The sequence below is a fragment of the Solanum stenotomum genome, chromosome 4 (genome assembly GCF_019186545.1).
Source record: "Solanum stenotomum isolate F172 chromosome 4, ASM1918654v1, whole genome shotgun sequence".
Lineage (NCBI taxonomy): Eukaryota > Viridiplantae > Streptophyta > Magnoliopsida > Solanales > Solanaceae > Solanum > Solanum stenotomum.
In genome coordinates this window covers 12,730,625-12,749,758 of record NC_064285.1, presented here as the reverse complement: position 1 = coordinate 12,749,758, position 19,134 = coordinate 12,730,625, and the positions used below count along the sequence as shown (strand labels likewise).

At 36.7% G+C, this 19,134-nt stretch overlaps 2 protein-coding genes and 1 pseudogene across 2 annotated transcripts in view; 2 read left to right on the top strand and 1 right to left on the bottom strand.

Annotated features, from left to right (window-relative positions):
* The first annotated feature begins 12,496 nt into the window (after positions 1–12,496).
* On the top strand, positions 12,497–14,893 carry LOC125861278 (SNF2 domain-containing protein CLASSY 3-like). Its single transcript, XM_049541214.1, has 4 exons — positions 12,497–12,771; positions 13,099–13,211; positions 13,365–13,831; positions 13,949–14,893. The coding sequence occupies exons 1-4, from the start codon at positions 12,497–12,499 to the stop codon at positions 14,891–14,893; spliced, it is 1,800 nt and encodes a 599-aa protein (XP_049397171.1).
* A 489-nt stretch (positions 14,894–15,382) lies between these two features.
* Positions 15,383–19,134, top strand: part of LOC125862319 (cytochrome c1-2, heme protein, mitochondrial-like) — a 924,866-nt gene continuing 921,114 nt past the window's right edge. The window contains exon 1 of the mRNA XM_049542370.1: positions 15,383–15,386. Within this exon, the coding sequence (XP_049398327.1) occupies positions 15,383–15,386 (4 nt within the window). The remainder of the gene's footprint in view (positions 15,387–19,134) is intronic.
* On the bottom strand, positions 15,839–17,767 carry LOC125862760 (uncharacterized; annotated as a pseudogene).

Here is a 19,134-nt window from a genome sequence, read left to right as displayed (position 1 = left end):
TTTTTTAAAAACCGCACAAATTCCTAATTTTTTGTGTGTATTAGCCATGGATCTGGTGCCTAGATCGCTAAAAAGGTTTTTCTCAAAAAAAACTTTAAAAGGACCTTCTTAATGAGTTGAGGAACCTTCATGTATGCTCACACCATTTTTTAATGCTCATTTTCGCATTTACAAGTCCTTTTTTAAGAACCGCCAAATTCTCAAATTTTTCGTGTGTACTAACCCATTGATCTAGCGCCCAGAGCACCCAAAATGTTTTTCTCAAAAATCTTTATGAGGACCTCCGTAATAAGTTAGGAAACCTTCACGTATATTGACACCATTTTTTTAACGCTCATTTACGCATTTACAAGACCTTTTTTAAGAACCGCCCAAATTCCCCAATATATCGTGTGTTTGTCCATGGATCTGGCGCCCGGAGCATCCAATTTTTTTCTCAAAAAACTTTATTTGGACCTTCATAATGAGTTGGGGAAACTTCACGTATGTTCAAACTATTTTTTAATGCTCATTTCTGCATTTAAGAGCCCTTTTTAAAGAACCGCCCAAATTTCCTAATTTTTTGTATGTATTATCCAATGAATCTGGCGCTCAGAGAACTCAACATTCTCTTCTCAAAAAACATTATGAGGACCTCTATAATAAATTGTGGAACTTTCACGTATATTCGCACCTTTTTTAACTCTCATTTCCGCATTTACAATCCCTATTTTAAGATTCGCCAAAATTCTTCAATTTTTTTCGTGTGTATTAGCCCATGGATCTGGAGCTCGGAGCATCCAAAATATTTTTCTCAAAAAACTATATGAGGACTCCGTAATAAGTTAGGGAATTTTCACATATGCTCACACCATTTTTTAATACCCGTTTCCACATTTACAAGTCTTTTTTTTAAGAAATGACCAAGTTCCCCAATTTTTCATGTGCATTAGCTAATGGATCTGGCGCCCGGAGCACCCAAAATGTTTTTCTCAAAAAACTTTATAAGGACCTCCGTAATGAGTTGGAGAACCTTCATGTATGCTCACACCATTTGTTTAAAGTCAATTTCTGGATTTACAAGCCCCGTTTTAAGAGCCGCCCAAATTCTCTAATTTTTTGTGTGTATTAGCCCATTGATCTGAGTCCCGGAGCACGCAAAATATTTTTCTCAAAAAAATTTATGAGAACCTCCGTAATGAGTTGGGGAACCTTCACGTATACTCACACCAATTTCCGCATTTACAAGCCCTTTTTAAGAATTTTCCAATTTTTTGTGTGTTAGCCCATGATCTAGCGCCCAGAGCATCCAAAAAAACTTTCTCAAAAAAAATTATGAGGACCTCCCTAATGAGTTGGAGAACCTTCACGTATGCTCACACTATTTTTGACGCCCATTTATGCATTTACAAGCCATTTTGAAGAACCTCCCAGATTTTCCAATTTTTTTTGTATATTAGCCCATAGATTTGGTGCCAGGATCACCAACAACTTTTTCTAAAAAAACTTTATGAGGACCTTCGTAATGAGTGTGAGAACCTTCACATATACTCACACAATTTTTTAACGTCCATTTCCTCATTTATAAGCCCTTTTTTAAGAGCCACCCAAATCCTCCAATTTTTTCGTGTGTATTAGCCTGGCCCCCAGAGCACCCAAATCTTTTTTCTCAAAAACTATTATGAATACCTCTGTAATAAGTCGGGAACCTTCACGTATGCTTACACTATTTTTTTTAACACTCATTTCCGCATTTACAAGCTCTTTTTTAAGAACCGCCCAAATTTCCCAATTTTTCGTGTGTATTAGCCCATGAATTTGGCACTCGGAGCACCCAAAATTATTTTCTCAAAACACTTTATGAGGGCCTCCGTAATGAGTTGGGGAACCTTCACGTATGATCACAACATTTATTTAACATCTATTTCCGCATTTACAAACCCTTTTTTAAGAGCTGCCCAAATTCTTCAATTTTCGGTGTGTATTAGCCCATTGATCTGGCGCTCGGAGCACCCAAAATAATTTTCTTGAAAAACTTAATGAGAAACTACGTAATGAGTTGGAGAACCTTCATGTATGCTCACACCATATTTTAACACACATTTTCACATTTACAAGTCCTTTTTTAAGAGCTGCCTAAATTCCCCAATTTTTTGTGTGTCCATGGATCTGGCGCCCCGAGCACCCAAGTTTTTTTCTCTAAAAACATTATGAGGATATCCGTAATAAGTTAGGGAACCTTCACGTATACTAACACAAGTCCATTTCCGCATTTACAATCCCTTTTTTGAGAATCGCCCAAATTCTCAAATTTTTCGTGTGTTAATATTTGCCCATGGATCTGAAGCAATGAGCACCCAAAAAAGTTTTCTCAAAAAACATTATGAGGACCTCCGTAATGAGTTGAGGAACCTTCACGTATGCTCACACAATTTTTTCAACGCCCATTTCCGTATTTACAATCCCTTTATTAAGATTTGCCCAAATTTCTCAATTTTTCATGTGTATTAACCCATAGATTTGGCGATTGGAGCACTCAATTTTTTTTCTTAAAAAACATTATGAGGACCTCCTTAATGAGTTAGGGAACCTTCACGTATACACACACCATTTTTTTAATATTCATTTCCACATTAACAAATCCTTTTTAAAAATCGCTCAAATTCCCCTATTTTTCGTGCGTAATATCGCATGGATCTGGCGCCCAGAGCACCTAAACATTTTTTTCAAAAAACTTGATAAGGACCTCTGTAATGAGTTCGGGACCTTCACGTATTCTCACACATTTTTTTAACGCCTATTTCTGCATTTACAAACCCTTTTTTAAGAACTGCCCAAATTCTCCAAATTTTTGTATGTTAATGACCATGGATCTGGCGCCCAAAGCACCCAATGTTTTTTTTTCTCAAGAAACTTAATGAGGACCTCCATAATGAGTTGTCTAACCTTCATGTATACTCACACCATTTTCTTAACGCTCATTTTCGCATTTACAAGCCCCATTTTTAAGAACCGCCATAATTCCCCAATTTTACGTGTGTATTAGCACATGAATTTGGCACCCGGATCACCCAAATTATTTTTTTCTCAAAATACTTTATGAGAACGTCCGTAATGCGTTGGGGAACCTTGAAGTATGCTTACACAATTTTTTTAACGCACATTTCTACATTTACAAACTCTTTTTTAAGAACCGCTCAAATTCCCAAATTTTTCGTGTGCATTAGCCAATGGATCTGGCGCCTAGAGCACACAAAATGTTATTTCTCAAAAACAATTATGAGGACCTCTGTAATGAGTTCAGGAACCTTCACGTATACTGACACTATTTTTAATGCTAATTTCCGCATTTATAAGTCCTTTTTTTAGAATCCCCCAAATTTCCAAATTTTTCGTGTGTATTAGGTCATGAATCTGGTGCCTAGAACACCCAAAAATTTTATCTGAAAAAATATTATGACCACCTCCGTATGAGTTAGGTAACCTTCACGTATGTTCACACCATTTTTAACGCCTATTCTTCGCATTTACAAGCCTTTTTTTAAAAACCGCCCAAATGCCCCAAATTTTTGTATGTATTAGCCCATGGATTTGGCGTCCGGAGCACCCCAAAATTGTTTTCTCAAAAAAATTTATGAGGACCTCCGTAATGTGTTGGGAAATCTTCACGTAATTTCACACAATTCTTAACGCCAATTTCAGTATTTACAAGCCCTTTTATAAGAACAACTCAAATTTTCTAATTTTTCGTGTGTACTAGCCCATTGATCTGGCACCCAGAGTACCCAAATTTGTCTTTTCAAAAAACTTTATGATGACATCCGTAATGAGTTGGGGAGCCTTCATGTATACTCACACCATTTTTTTAACTTCCATTTCTGCATTTACAAGCCCTTTTTAATAACCGTTCAAATTTCCCAATTTTGTGTGTGTATTTAGACATGGATCTGGCGCCCGGAGCACCCAAATTTTTTTGCTCAAAAAACTTTATGAGTTGGAGAAACTTCACGTATTCTCACACCATTTTTTAACGCCTATTTCCGCATTTACAATCCATTTTTTAAAAATTGCCCAAATTCCCCAATTTTTCGTGTGTTAAGCCCATGGATCTGACTCTTAGAGCACCCAAAACTTTTTCTCAAAAAACTTTATGAGGACCTCTATAATGAGTTGGGGAACCTTCACGAATACTTATACCATTTTTCAACGCTTATTTCCGCATTTACAAGCCCTTTTTTTAGAACTGCTCAAATTTCACAATTTTTCGTGTGTATTAACCCATGGATCTGGCGATTGGAGCACTTTTTTTTTCTCAAAAAATTTCTGAGGACTTCCATAACGAGTTGTGGAACCTTCACGTAGGCTCATACCTTTTTACGCCCATTTTCGTATTTACATGCCTTTTTTTAAGAACCGCCTAAATTTCTAATTTTTCGTGTGTATTAGCCCATGGATCTGGCGCCCAGAGCACCCAAAATGTTTTTCTCAAAAAACTTTATGAGATCTGTCCTAATGAGTTTGGGAACCTTCACGTATATTCACATTATTTTTTAATGCTAATTTCCGTATTTAGAAGCTTTTTTTAAGAACAGCCTAAATTCCCCAATTTTTCGTATGTATAAGCCCATGGATCTGGCGTCCGGAGCACCCAAATTTTTTTTCTGAAAAAACTTCATGAGGACCGCCATAATGAGTTGGGGAACTTTCACTTATGCTCATACCATTCTTTAACGCCCATTTCCGCATTTACAAGCCATTTTTAAGAACCGGTCAAATTTCCTAATTTTCGTATGTATTAGCCCATGAATCTTGCGCTCGGAGCACCCAAAATTCTTTTTCCAAAAAACTTTACGAGGACATCCGTTTGGAGTTGGGGAACCTTCACGTATACTCACACCATATTTTAACGCCCATTTCCACATTCACAATCCCTTTTTAAGAACCACTCAAATTCCCCAATTTTTTGTGTGTATTAGCCTATTGATCTGGCGCCCGAAGCAACCAAAATTTTTTTTTTCTCAGAAAACTTTATGAGGACAACGTAATGAGTTGGTGAACCTTCACGTATATTTACACAATTTTTTAACGTCCATTTTCGCATTCACAAGCCCTTTTTAAGAACCGCCCAAATTTCTCAATTTTTTATATGTATATGCCAATGGATCTGGCACCTAGTGCACCCAAAATCGTTTTCTCAAAAAACATTATGAGGACCTTCGTACTGAGTTGGGGAACCTTCACGTATGCTCACGCCATTTTTTTAACGCCCAGTTCTGCATTTACAAGCCTTTTTTTTAAATCACCCAAATTCCCCATTTTTTCGTGTGTTAAGCCTATGGATCTGACTCTCAGAGCACCCAAATTTTTTTCTCAAAAACCTTTATTAGGACCTCTGTAATGAGTTGAGGAACCTTTACGAATACTTACACAATTTTTTAACGCCTATTTCCACATTTACAAGCCCTTTTTTAGAACCGCCCAAATTTCCCAATTTTTCGTGTGTATTAACCCATGGATCTGACATTCAAAGCACCCAAATATTTTTATCAAAAAACTTTACAAGGGCCCTCATAAGGAGTTGGGGAACTTTCACCTATACTCATACCTTTTTACGTCCATTTCCGCATTTACAATCCCTTTTTTAAGAACCGCCCAAATTCTCAATTTTTTGTGTGTATTAGCCCATGGATGTGGTGCTCGAAGCACGCAAAATATTTTTCTCAAAATTTTTTATTAGGACCTTTGTAATGAGTTGAAGAACCTTTACGAATACTTACACAATTTTTTAACGCCTATTTGTACATTTACAAGCCCTTTTTAAGAACCGCCCAAATTCCCCAATTTTTCGTGTGTATTAACCCATGGATCTGACATTCAAAGCACCTAAATTTTTTTATCAAAAAACTTTATAAGGACCTTCATAAGGAGTTGGGGAACTTTCACGTATACTCATACCTTTATACGTCCATTTCCGCATTTACAATCCCTTTTTTAAGAACCGCCCAAATTCCCAATTTTTTGTGTGTATTAGCCCATGGATGTGGTGCTCGGAGCACGCAAAATATTTTTTCTCAAAAAATTTTATGAGGACCTTCCTAATGAGTTTGGGAACCCTTACGTATACTCACACCATTTTTTAATGTCTATTTCCGCATTTAGAAACTTTTTTTTAAGAACCGCTCAAATTTCCCAATTTTTTCGTGTGTATTAGCCCATTGATTTGGCGCCTGGAGTACCCAAAATGAATTTCCGAAGAAATTTCATGAGGACCTCCAAATGAGTTTGGGAACTTTCACTTATGCTCATACCATTTTTAACACACATTTTCGCATTTACAAGCAACCCATTTTAAGAACCACCCAAATTTTCTAATTTTCGTGTGTATTATTAGCCCATGGATCTGGCGCCCGAAGCACCCAAAATTCTTTTTTCAAAAAACTTTATGAGGACATCCGTAATGAGTTGGGGAACCTTCACGTATACTTACACCATTTTTTAACGCCCATTTTCGCATTCACAATCCCTTTTTAAGAACCGCCCAAATTCCCCAATTTTTCGTATGTATATGCCCATGGATCTGCTGCCCAACACACCCAAAAAACTTTTTCTCAAAAAACTTTATGAGGACCTCTGTAATGAATTGGGGAACCTTCACGTATGCTCACACTATTTTAACGCCCATTTTCGCATTTACATTCCTTTTTTCACGAACCACCCAAATTCCTTAATTTTGTGTGTGTGTTAGCCCATGAATCTGGGGCCCGGAGCACCCAATTTTTTTTTCTTAGAAAACTTTATGAGGACATTTGTCATGAGTTGGGGAACCTTCATGTATACTCACACAATTTTTTTAACGTCCATTTCCCCATTTACAAGCTCTTTTTTAAAAACCGCCCAAACTTCCCAATTTTTCGTCTGTATTAGCCCATGGATCTGACTCCTGGAGTACCCCAACGCTTCTGTCACAATGACTTAGACAACGATATATGCCTTTGGAGGCCTGCTGGTCGGCAATCATATTATGGTGGGGGCATGTATCGCTTCTAGCCCCAAATTCTAACTTAGAGGCATTCAGTCAGAGTCCTGCACACTGTACTGCACCACAACATTACATGTGGATCCTTGACATGTAATGGCCGCTATTGTCCCCGACTACCGTGCGTCATTGATATCTAAACTTACACCTCAATTAAGAGATATGAACTTTCCAAGTCAATTTATAGAACTCAACGTGAGTTGAGGTCGATCCCACAGAGAATATCTTTACAGAAATCATTTCACTGTCGCGTTTTACTCAAATGTCGTTATTATTTCCTAAATAAACAATACCTGAAAGTAATATTGGGTTTAACGTTAACGTTTCAGTAACCAAAATTGTAAAGTAACTCAAATTCAACAATGAACAAGATATCAGTTTTGAAGTTGTTTTAATAATTAACTGAAACTAGGATTGTGTTCCCCATAACGTTGCATCTAACATTCTTCCGTAATTGAGTTTTAGGCAACTTACGTCTACAAATTACATGCGAGTTAACTATATCTGACATTTCTCAGTTTACTCAGATAATCTTCACTCAAGTCCTCTTGCTCCCAGAGTGTTACACGATTTACCCTCCCCTACAGTGGTGTTAAGATTCTTTTCTCTTGAACTCGAAATTTAACTCCATTTAGTTAGATTAGTTTAGCATTTTCCTAACTATCATTTTTCTCTCAAACAAATGACAGATACAGGCTCATCCTAATGCGTGCACTCACCAGAATACATAAATAACGAAAACTAAACTACAGTTTGTAACCATAAATTGCCTTTAACTCGTTTTATGAAATTATAATTAGAATTTTGTCATGGAAACCACAGCCCCAGTTGTGGTGTTTAGCTACTCATAATTTCACGTAAATATTCAAAAACATATGATAAAAACATGTTAGAAAATTCTTACGAGAATAAGCAAATCAATCACCACTTTGATATTTCAAGAATAAGAAAAACCGAACTTCAAACTTAATTCAATATCCGAAATCAAAAACCAAAAGCTATGAATTCTGGAAACTTGTTTGTCGTTCAATGAATGATAAAATAAAACATAAAAACGACCTAATTAATTCAAAAATAGTGTTTTAAAAAGAATCCTACTCAAAGTAGGACTGAAATATCGGGAACTTCACAGACAGCTCTACGACCAGTCTAGGGCTTCACGGTTCGTGAAACCCTTTGTGGTCTTCACTTGGAATTTCCTAACTTGGGTCGTCATGCTTGCACACTGGAAATTGCACCACAGACCGTTAAAGAGACCACTGTCCATCTGAGTGTCTGTGGTCTTCACTTCGAACTCCCAAAGTCAGGGTATTCAATGCCACCATACTAGAAATTGCACCACGGACAACACCACAAACCGTTAAAGAGACCACGGTCGATCTGGGTGTCCGTGGTCTTCACTTGGTTAAATCCCATTTCCACTCCTCGACTCCTATCCACTGGTTCAACTTCACGAACTATGTCACGATCAGTCTTGATATTAACGGCCCGTATAGGAGTCCGTGATCTTCACTTGGGTTTTTAGAAAACTTCCCTAAACGGAGCACCTACTGGATAGCAACCACGAGCAGTTTCACGGCTCGTTAGAAAGATCACGGCCCGTCAAGGGCTCCGTGGTTTTCACTTGGACATCAAAATCTCAGACCCGAGCTTGCATTTTCTTCTTTTCTTCTCTTTCATGTCTACCTGTTTTACTTGTACAAACACTACCAAACACATCATATCCACATAACTACAACTAGTTTTAGTACTAATTCTTAGTTTTCAAGCATCAAATGTGCCAAGATTTCGCGGCACATCAACACCCTCAACTTAGAACCATTACTTGTCCTCAAGTGATGAGAAAACAATATTTTCAGCCCTCAAATCATTCAAACACTTTTGACACTACGCAACAACCATCTCAAACACAATTTGTATCCAAAACCCTGAATCTAACACACAAGGATCAAGATATGACATCTCATTACTCCTAGTTGATCATGCTTATGCCTGTGATTATCAGCTAACACAATTTACTCTCAAATGAAATCACTGTGTCCTCACATCAAAGAAGTCCCTCACTCATGATAATTGGGACTAAGTACTACGCTCACACTCTCAAAGAACTTCTAACACTAGCAAAAAACTCCCATAGGCTTGCCCTTACTTTCTATGCTCTATCTTGCAAATACCCGGAATAGGATCACTGTAGGACTTTATCGGCTTGTAACATAGGCTCAGGTTAGGGAATGTATATTTGGGTTTGTGAGTAACTAGTCCCTTGGTTTTCCAAAGTCTCGTTTTCACACAATTCTTTCCTGGGTAATTCCCTCTTTTTCTTCATTTCAGCACACCCCAACAACCATTATATTTTTTTATTTTTTTTTCCTCTTTTTCTTGTATCTTCTTCACATTTTTCTTTTGCACTCAGCTCATTGGTTGAACCTTCTTTTTCACTTTTTCTTCTGCTTGGATTGCAAACACCCTCAACTTAGGCTTTTGTCTTGAGTTGTTAAATCGTATCTTCGGAGACCAAAGGATATGATATTTATTGGGTAAGAACAAAAGTTGATTTTTAGGCTCAAATTGGGTTCAAGTGATAAGCTTTTTATTTGGTTGTTTATTTTTGGCTTTTTTTTAATGGCTTAACAAAAATTGCCTAGTGATCCTTTCATATTTGGTTATTCTCAAATTTAAGCAAGACTACTCCGGCAGGTTCTAGTTTTTGCTCCTAATGTTAGACTTCAAACAACACTTACACTCATGACACATGACACATGACAATAATATATATAACTCATGCTCATATGTTTTTAAGAAAACATAACTCCTCCTCAATTTGAGATAATTACGCAAAATAATCTCTTAAAAGAGATAATGCTCAAAACTCCTCATGAACTCATTTAGAAATCAAGGTTTCTTCTCATCTTAAATGTAAAAGTGTTACATGCTTGGGAATACTTAGTACCCTCATACTCATTTTGAAAATAAACTCAACTCTCCTCATCCTCATACTCAAGTATTCAAGTCTTAAATCAAGTTTAAAAAGATTGAGAAAGACTTCTCAAAGTGACTCAAAAAACTTCCTCGAACTTTACTTTTAATATTTACTTTGATTTGAAATGAAGATTTAAGAGTTATGATTAGAATGTAGGATCTCTCAATGGTTTAGGAAGGTTTATATAGTTGACAATAAGAGCATAGCGAAGACACAAATTGGAGAACACTGGCGCGACGCGGAGAGGGATTTTAATTTTTAGTCGCGAAATAATTTTTGAGGTAGAGTTATCTTAGGACCTAATTTTTAAAGTGCCCCCGCGACGCGGATGTGGGCACGTATTTTTGCCCAATATTCTCTTCCTCTCCCAAACTCGATTCAACTCACACCCACTTCAGTTCTATGGTCAAATTTCACAAACCCAGAACATTTTCAATGAAACCATAAAGAACTCAATCAAGAGACTCAACTATTTCACAAAACTCTCACCTTAAGGATTTCAAAGACCTCAATTTATCAATTTAACTCAAGAACTTCTCAAGAACTCAATAATCAACTTCAAGAATGAATCCATGGGTTAAAGTTTACATGATTGGTGTGAGGGTTAGCAAACCAACACTATGAAAGCTTACATACCTCGAAAGAACTAAGTTCTTGGTGATTTCCCCGAAATCATGAAGAACTTTTTGAAAACTTCCTCTTTTCTCTTTGTGAACTTTGCCCTAAATTCTATAACACTTTAGGCTTGAGTGAAAACTGATTTTAATCAGCTTTGACCCCTAATTGGGTGAAAAAAGCGTGTAGGCCTATTGGGGTAAGGAAAGGACCAAACTACCCTTTTTTAAATTTGGATGAACTTCCTTAACTAGACAGGGTGTACTCAAATGGGAATATCTATCTCATCCAAACTTGGAATTTAGAAAACTCGATGGCATTATAAAGAAGGCGCAATGACGTTCGATTTGGTATCTCATGGGCCACCTAACTCATCTCGTGCTAAAAGTTATGATCGTTTGAAGTTGACCCAAAATTTACAATTTAAGAGTAACTTGAACCAAATCTCAATTCAGCTCTTTCCAATTTAGTTCTTTCTAGATTTAGCTCTTTCTAAGACCGAGGTCTTACAATAGTGAAGTTTTCATACTGGGCGGTAAGCATATCCACCTTATTAGATTCCTTAACTTGCTGAGTTTCTTCATGAGCAATTTTGAGACAGTCTCATATCTCCATTGTAGATTCACAAGTAGAGATTCTATTGTATTCGTCACTCTTATACCACATACCAAAACTTTTTTGCCTTGTAGCTTTTCTCAATCTTCTTTCTATCAACCTCACTATACTATGTTTGAGTTTTTGGAACAACTTTTGTGATATCTCCCTCCTTTAACTCAATATTAGGAATGTAAGAACAGTCAGAAAAATGTCCCATAGTTTACTATCCTCAGCCATCAGACAGTCATGCATTCAAAACTGGGGAATACACTCTCTGGGAGCTCCTTTTCTCTTTTAAAAAAATGAATGTATACGTTCACAAAAACTTCTAAAAATCTCAGCACGGAGTCCACTCGACGAAATTAGTCAGGATCACTGATCGACTTGGTGATCCGCCGAGTTGAACTTCTTCTCGCCTTTTGGCTTGACTCCTGCATCCGATTGTTCTGGAAGTTTAGGTGAGCTAGGTCGTGATCGTCGATCCATTCGACACATCGCCGAATTATCATTTGCTTTATCTAGGTTGTAAACAATCCTAAAATCTTTTAGATCAGTGGTCTATAATCATTGATCTCATTTTTTCCAAAACCTAATGTGGGGGGGCGGGGGTGGACGCATACGGATGTCCATAATTAAAGTATATATTTTTCATCATTGATCGTCAGTTTTTTACTCAAAGTAATTACATAATTTACACAAATAACATTGACATTCAAAGTAATAAAGGTATAACTAAATGATATGAATTAAAACTAAATGGCATAGCTAATGTGGTTTTCACAATTTTGGAAAAGTTGTACACTAATTAAATTAAAGTGGAACAACAAAAATATTTTTTCCCAAAGATACCCTTGCTGATGAAGACACACAAATTTTGACTGTGAATTCACGTGATGCAGTTGGAAGAGTTAATGTTCACACTTTACATCATCATGATTTGTTGGAAGATTCTAATCTGTCACAAATTGCACACACTTTTCATAAATTTTTGTTTTTCCTCTCTTTTCTCGTTTTTCTCTCACGCATAAAATACTCATATAAGTCACGTTTCTTTTGTTCTGTTACTCTATCTCATTCTATATATAAAAGTTTCTATGCATTCAATTTCAAACTCATCAGCCTCTATTACTCTGTTATAATAGTTTCAAGAATTCAAAGCTTTCGATTCTTTATTTTCTAGCATAAAAAGTTTTCTTTATTCAGGTTAGTGTTTGTAAATAGAGTTATCTCTTGTTCTTGTTCATTTTGATTGATAATAAAAATTGTGTAGTTTGAATCAGGTGCGGAAGATGGATTCAGGGAATGAGTCTGTTTCAAAAAGGAGGACCAGACAACAATCTTTAAAATATATGATGGAGATAATTGAAAAGAGGAACAGAGTGAGTCAAAGTGGTAATCCTACGAATATTAGTTGTGGAAGGAAAAGAAAAAATATGGAGTCTTCCGAAGGTGACGAGAGAAATGTGGAAAATAATGGGCAGAGAAAGTTCAGTCTAGGAACTCGTGAGTTCTTCACGAATCAACCTTTCGTTGAAGAAGTATCTAATGATGGTGCAGATTCGTCGTCGGAGGAGAGTGATGGTGATGGTGTTGTTGTTATCATTAGCTAGCAGGAGGAGGAGGAAAATGGTCCTAATGTTGTTAGGGAGGAGGAAGAGGAGGGGGAGGAGGAGGAGGAGGAGGAGGAGGAGGAAGAGGAGGGGAGTGATCCTGATGTTGCTATCATTAGGAAGGGGGAGGAGAGTGATCCTAATGTTATCATTAGGGAGGAAAATGAGGAGGAGAGTGATCATGATGTTGTTATCAAGGAGGAGGAGAGTGATCCTGATGTTGTTATCATTAGGGAGAATGAGGAGGAGGATGAGAGTGATCCTGATGTTGCTATCATTAGGGAGGAGGAGGAGGAGAAGAGTGATCCTGATGTTGTTATCATTAGGGAGGAGGAGGAAAGTGATCCTGATGTAGTTATCATTAGGGAGGAGGAGGAGGAAGAGGATGAAGAGAGTGATCTTGATATTGTTACCATTAGGGTGGAGGAGGAGGAGAGTGATCCTGATGTTGTTGTCATTAGGGAGAAGCCTGCTCCGATGTTGAATGCAACATATGAGGTTGTTCCTTCTACTTCAAGCATGTTTAGGGCGACAGTCGAATCCAAAGAGTTTACTGATACAACCTCATATTCCGAGTCAGAATTCAGATCTTCAACTGATGCTCTTCGAAAGAATCGGAAGAAGATTTTTGAAGAGTCTGAGTTTTTGAAGTTTATTGTTAAATCAATAAAAAATGTTAATGATCATAATAAAGTCACTCCTCCTGAAAAGAAGGAACATGTTTTTGTCAAAGAAGCACGTCCTTTAATATTCGGATTTAAAGTCCAGGAACCTCTTCCTCCGGAGAAAGAAGAATGGGAAAAGGAGGTTGACAATCTTTTTGTTGAAATGAACATGTGTATCAAAGAATTACATATTGGCTTTACAAATCCATCTGTTTCGCCGATGCAGAGTGGACAACTAAGTGATTGTCAGATGGGGAACCACCATCTTGTTCTAGATGAACAAATTGGACTCATCTGCTCAGTTTGTCCATATGTCCATTTGGAGAGGAAGTACATCTTCCCTCCTTTTGTAAGTATACGAGTTTTGTCCTATCAAGCACTTTTCTTTTCAAATATTTTTTGAACTCTGTTCTCCAATTTATTTATGGTTCACTCTTAAATTCTTGAACTTTTGTGTCATCTGCAGGCTCAGAGAACTCGTGGGAGGTATGAAAGAAAATATTTTGAAGAGTCGCCATCACTCTTGGATGTTCATGGCTTCAGAGTTTCTGATTTTTATGGAGAAGGAACCGTGTGGGATTTAGTTCCCCAAAATGCCAAAGCGACAATGTATTTTCATCAATGTGAAGGATTTGAGTTCATGTGGAACAACATTGCTGGAGATATAACTCTTGAGAGGCTGAGAGAGCCCCTATCTGTGAGTAAGGGGGGAGGCATTATCTTACACCCACCTGGCACCGGAAAAACCCGACTCACCATAGTGTTTCTTCAGTCATTTCTGAAGTTGTTCCCACAGTGTCGGCCTGTAATCATAGCTCCATCCAATTTGCTTCTTAAATGGGAAGCCAAGTTCCAGAAATGGGCGGTGTACATTCCCTTCCACAACTTGAACAACAAGGACTTCTCTTTAAAGGAAGATGAAGGTACTGTTGGTGTCTTTAACTGTTTATCCCATGCTGTGAAAAAAAATCCACACCTTATACGCATGGTGAAGCTGCAATCTTGGGCGAAAAGTCAAAGTGTTTTGGGAATCAGTTATGACTTGTTCAGAATTCTAACGGGAGAAGATGGAGAGGGTTATGCTAAAGAGACTAGAGAAATACTTCTAAAATTTCCTGGTCTTCTGGTCCTTGAAGAAGGGCAGAATGGTTGGAATGAGCAGAGTCTTGTGTGGAAAGCTTTGAGAAAGGTTGAAACAGAGAAGCGCATACTTTTGTCTGGAACTCCATTCAAGAATAACATCAAAGACCTGTACAACACTCTCTGTGTAGTTAGTCCAAAGTTTGCTGCTGATTTTAAGCAGAAATGGGCTTCTCTTAGCAGTTCCATTGACAAGAATGCTCGAGCGTTGGAAGAGATTAGGGATATTATTTCACCTCTTGTCCATGAATTCACCTTTTGTGGTGTATAATTTAATTCTTGTAACCAAACTTCAAAAGGAAGCAGTTAGGTTAGTATGTGCCCAAAGAGGCCCAAATGCGTTTTCTCCAAGGATAGGATGTTGTTACTGCTTCTTTACAGGTATTTTTATTGTAATCTGATTCTTAGTGGACAATGCAAAATTGATTGTGCTTTATCATCTAAATGATTCAATTTTCTGATGGCTAATCTGTTCTTTGAATTTAGCAATGAATCCACCAGCTTTTCTATCATCCTCACTAGTGTAAAATTGAGTACAACTTAATTACCGTCGAGACTTTGAGGGAAAAATGATTATAGTATCTCAAAAAAGAAGTATTCATATTATTGTCTAGATTCATTCCTTTTCTTGACCTCTTCATAAAGGAAATAAAAATCCCATATGAGTATACACAGTACGACTATCCAAAAATGTGTATACAATACAACACGTTCTCAATGAGTTAATTTACATCATTTAGCGAAGTTCAATGAATAGATAATGATAAATATAAATCAACTCTCATACGAACATGAACATCCTGTGGGTGACGAAAAATTGTATCTGCATTCTTCGTAAACATCCAGGGGTGAATCTGCACATTCTTGCATCCTTTCTCTTTTCTTTATACCAAAATCATAGAATTGCATCGAAGTGTCTGAAACCAGATATTATTATCCTTTCTTTTTTTCTTTATCATTCATACGTAAATTCAGATAATATTCCGTCATCATAACATTGATAAACATTTCACTATACAAAGATCCAAAGATATGTCATTCACAAACACTTGTACTTTATTAATATGGATAATATATACCATCATTCACTCAAAGTTTATTTTAGTAATATTGACATTATATTACAAAATCATGTAATTTGGTAACTTGACATACAAGTGCAACACACGTGTCCAAAAAGAAGGGACCAGAGTCACCAAATGGAGAGAACATCATATCAGTATATACTCAGGATAGAGTTAGGCTTCGATGATGGTTCAGCAACCAAGAGATAGAACAACCCCATCACTCCTGTATGCCTCTGGGCATTGCTATAGTTTGACAGTAAAGTTACAGGCTCCCCTTCCAAGATCTTGATAGAGCCAGGTCTAGGATAACAACTAGACATACCGACAATGTAACCAGCTTCATTTCCTGGTTCCTTTCCTTCCCCATATATTGGAAGAGACGAGCATATGACACGTCCATCCTAGACCAGTGCAGCGGAAACAGAGAAGAAGAAATTAAGAAAATAATCAACACCAAACTCAACCAAATAATCTTCTGAAGTACGGCAATCATGTCATGCAATGAATGCTAACACTTCTTTTATCTGATGTTAAGAGAATGAAATTCAATATGGATTCGATCAACCAGAGTTAAGATGCACGCAACAAGCCAAGTATCAACAACAACATCACCAGTGTAGTCCCAAGCGGGGTCTGGGGAGGGTAGACTGTACACAAACCTTACCACTACCTCGTAGAGATAGAGACATTGTTTGTGAAAGACTCTCGGCTCAAATGTAGCAAATCCAAGTACAATAAATAAATAAATATAAGAAACATAGCGAACAGCAAGGGAAACAATGCAAATCCTACAATAGATGAATAAGAACACAACACAGTGTGATAATCAAAACACAATAAACACTCGACGGTGATTAAAAGGAAAAGCTTTTTGTACTAATACCTCTGTTTTCATCAGTAGGTTCATCATGTGAAAATCTATAAGAAATGTATACAAGTAATCCAGATTGTAAGCCGAACATGACCAAAGAAACAAAATATAATAGCTCAGAGTACCTCTCCATGGAGTGCCATCCCAGTCCCTCCTGTATGTTGATGTGCAGTTCCGTAGATGATATCTCCGCCACTAGGAAAAGTTATGCTTATCTTCTTTGTATGAGTGCAATCAACATTTGCAACATATGCAGCACATGATTCCACTAAATATTCTATCTGAAGTGAAAGAAATTAACTAACTATTAACCAGATATATTTAGGTAGTAGCAAAGAGCTAAAAATGATTTCAGCTATGAGCTGAATTATCATTCACACCTGGCAGTGATGTCTTGCCACAGTGGCAATCGATTTTTCTGGCTTTTTCCATGTATCAGTGATATCAAGTATATAAATTTTGACAGGCACAATGGAGGCAACCCAATCAATATACTTCACTGTGTACTTCAGGTACAGGTTTCTCCTCAATCCATGGAATCCGTCTTTCACCCTGCATCTTGTTTCATTGTAACAACATCTCAGGCCTCCGATGTAATCTGGCTCTATCACTCTGTCATTCTCGTCCTTGGTAACATTATAAAGATCACACCTGCATTCAATGCATCCCAATCTATCTTCTGCACCTCGTGTATCAATTACATGTATATTGAACAACCATCTTTCCTCATATCCAGGAGGTACTTCGACTGGATTACCAACTTCTATTCCATAAGGGTCTGGAACATAGGTGATTGTTTTTCGGGTCTCTGATCCAAGGCCAAAAATTGAGGAAGGCCTTCATCACATATCCCTGAATTTCTTTTGACAATAAAATTTGATTGATTGAACCCCACACCTTTTCGATAATAATATCTTACAACAACCCAGTGGTGAAGATATGTCTCGTAGAGGGGTACCAAATTCCCTGCCTCATCAACTACTTCAGCAACAAAACTTTTGACAGCAATATGGCCTTTAGGGAAGTCAATGTTGTTGTAATACTTGTTAGAGACAGATCCAGGTTCCAGCATAATCGTTGGTGATCAAAAGACAGCAGATTTAACTCCGTTTTCTTCTTTTACTTGAGGTTGTGAACTTGGATCAACCATTATTAGCAGTAACATCAAAACAAGTGAAAGGAACTTGTATTTTGAACAGCCTAACATCTTCACTTGATAATAGTATATCTGTTGACAACAATATCCTCAACCAATTAACAACGCATACGGGGTGGGGCAGGGCAGGTGAACTACAACTGAAATTCTAAATGAAGCTATGCAGGGCAGGGCGAGCAAAATTCAGGTTGATATGTTAAATATTACTAGTATAATATTTTCGTTGCATGTTCGATTCAGAAGCAAGACGAATTTTTAACCATCACTGAGATCCATTTGTACAGTATGTTCACTATGAATCTACAACTAGTTTTGGTTAGAATACTAAAACTCTTACATTTGACAAGTTCTTCAAGCTTAAATAAATGGTTGCAAACTATAATAGTTAATTACAGGGAAAATGCATAAGTACCCTCTCAGCCTATGCCCAAAATCCCTGAGACACATCTAACCTTTACTAAGGTCCTATTACCCTTCCGAACTTATTTTTTGGTTAATTTTTTACTACTTTTCGGCCTACGTGGCTGAGTCCGTGACTTCATCTATGTTAGGCGTGTGGGTGCAGTTTTTAGACAACACTGACCAATAAAAATTGGCCATGTGTTAAAATAAACTTGAAAAAAATAAATATTAACTCAATTGTCTTCTTCTTTATTATTGTTCTTCATGTTTGGACAAAAAAACCTCCATTATCATAAGTTAAATTGCTCCTTTCTTCGAAAAGCTAACAAAATAAAATCAAGAAAAACTAACCTTTGAACTCAACCACGATTCTTGATGACTTAGAAGTAGGGGTGTACATAGGTCGGTTTGGTTTGGTTTTTCATTAAAAAAAAACCTAAACCAATTATGTCGGTTTATTAAATCTAAATACCAAATCAAACCACGCAAAGTCGATTTTTTTGGTTTCAGTTTTAGTCGGTTCTTTCGGATTTTTTTCAGTTTTTTTTCGGTTTTTTACAACTTAACGGTGTTTGAAAAAGAGATCAAATATATTTTCACCTACATGTGTGATAAGCTAAACTTAAGGAACGTTAAATGAATAGAAATTTTCGTAAAGACGGTAAAATTCACATGAGTACAAAATATATTTTTTTTTTGAAATATCAACGTTCATTATGTTAAATTAATAAGATTAAAGGATGCAGTCAAACTAAATACAAAACGAAATATTTACAAAGTAAATTGTTAACTTCAAATTTGAAAACTATAACAATATAATTGTAACTTCGGATCTTAATACAACATAAAATATTTACAAATTTTGCAAGCCCAAATTTGAAATAAAATATATAAACATTGAAAACTATAAACTAGCTAAAATATATTAACAAAGTAGATTATAAGTAATATTTTTTTTTATCTATAAATAAAATAAAATTATATATATAATATTTACAAAATTTTACAAGCCCAAA

Excerpts from the sequence above, each read along its gene's own strand:
- LOC125861278 (XM_049541214.1), top strand. The coding sequence starts at position 12,497 with ATGGATTCAGGGAATGAGTCTGTTTCAAAAAGGAGGACCAGACAACAA. Across the intron at positions 13,212-13,364 it reads GGAGGAAGAGGATGAAGAGA|AGTTTACTGATACAACCTCA; the intron begins GTGATCTTGATA and ends TCGAATCCAAAG. Across the intron at positions 13,832-13,948 it reads AGTACATCTTCCCTCCTTTT|GCTCAGAGAACTCGTGGGAG; the intron begins GTAAGTATACGA and ends TGTCATCTGCAG.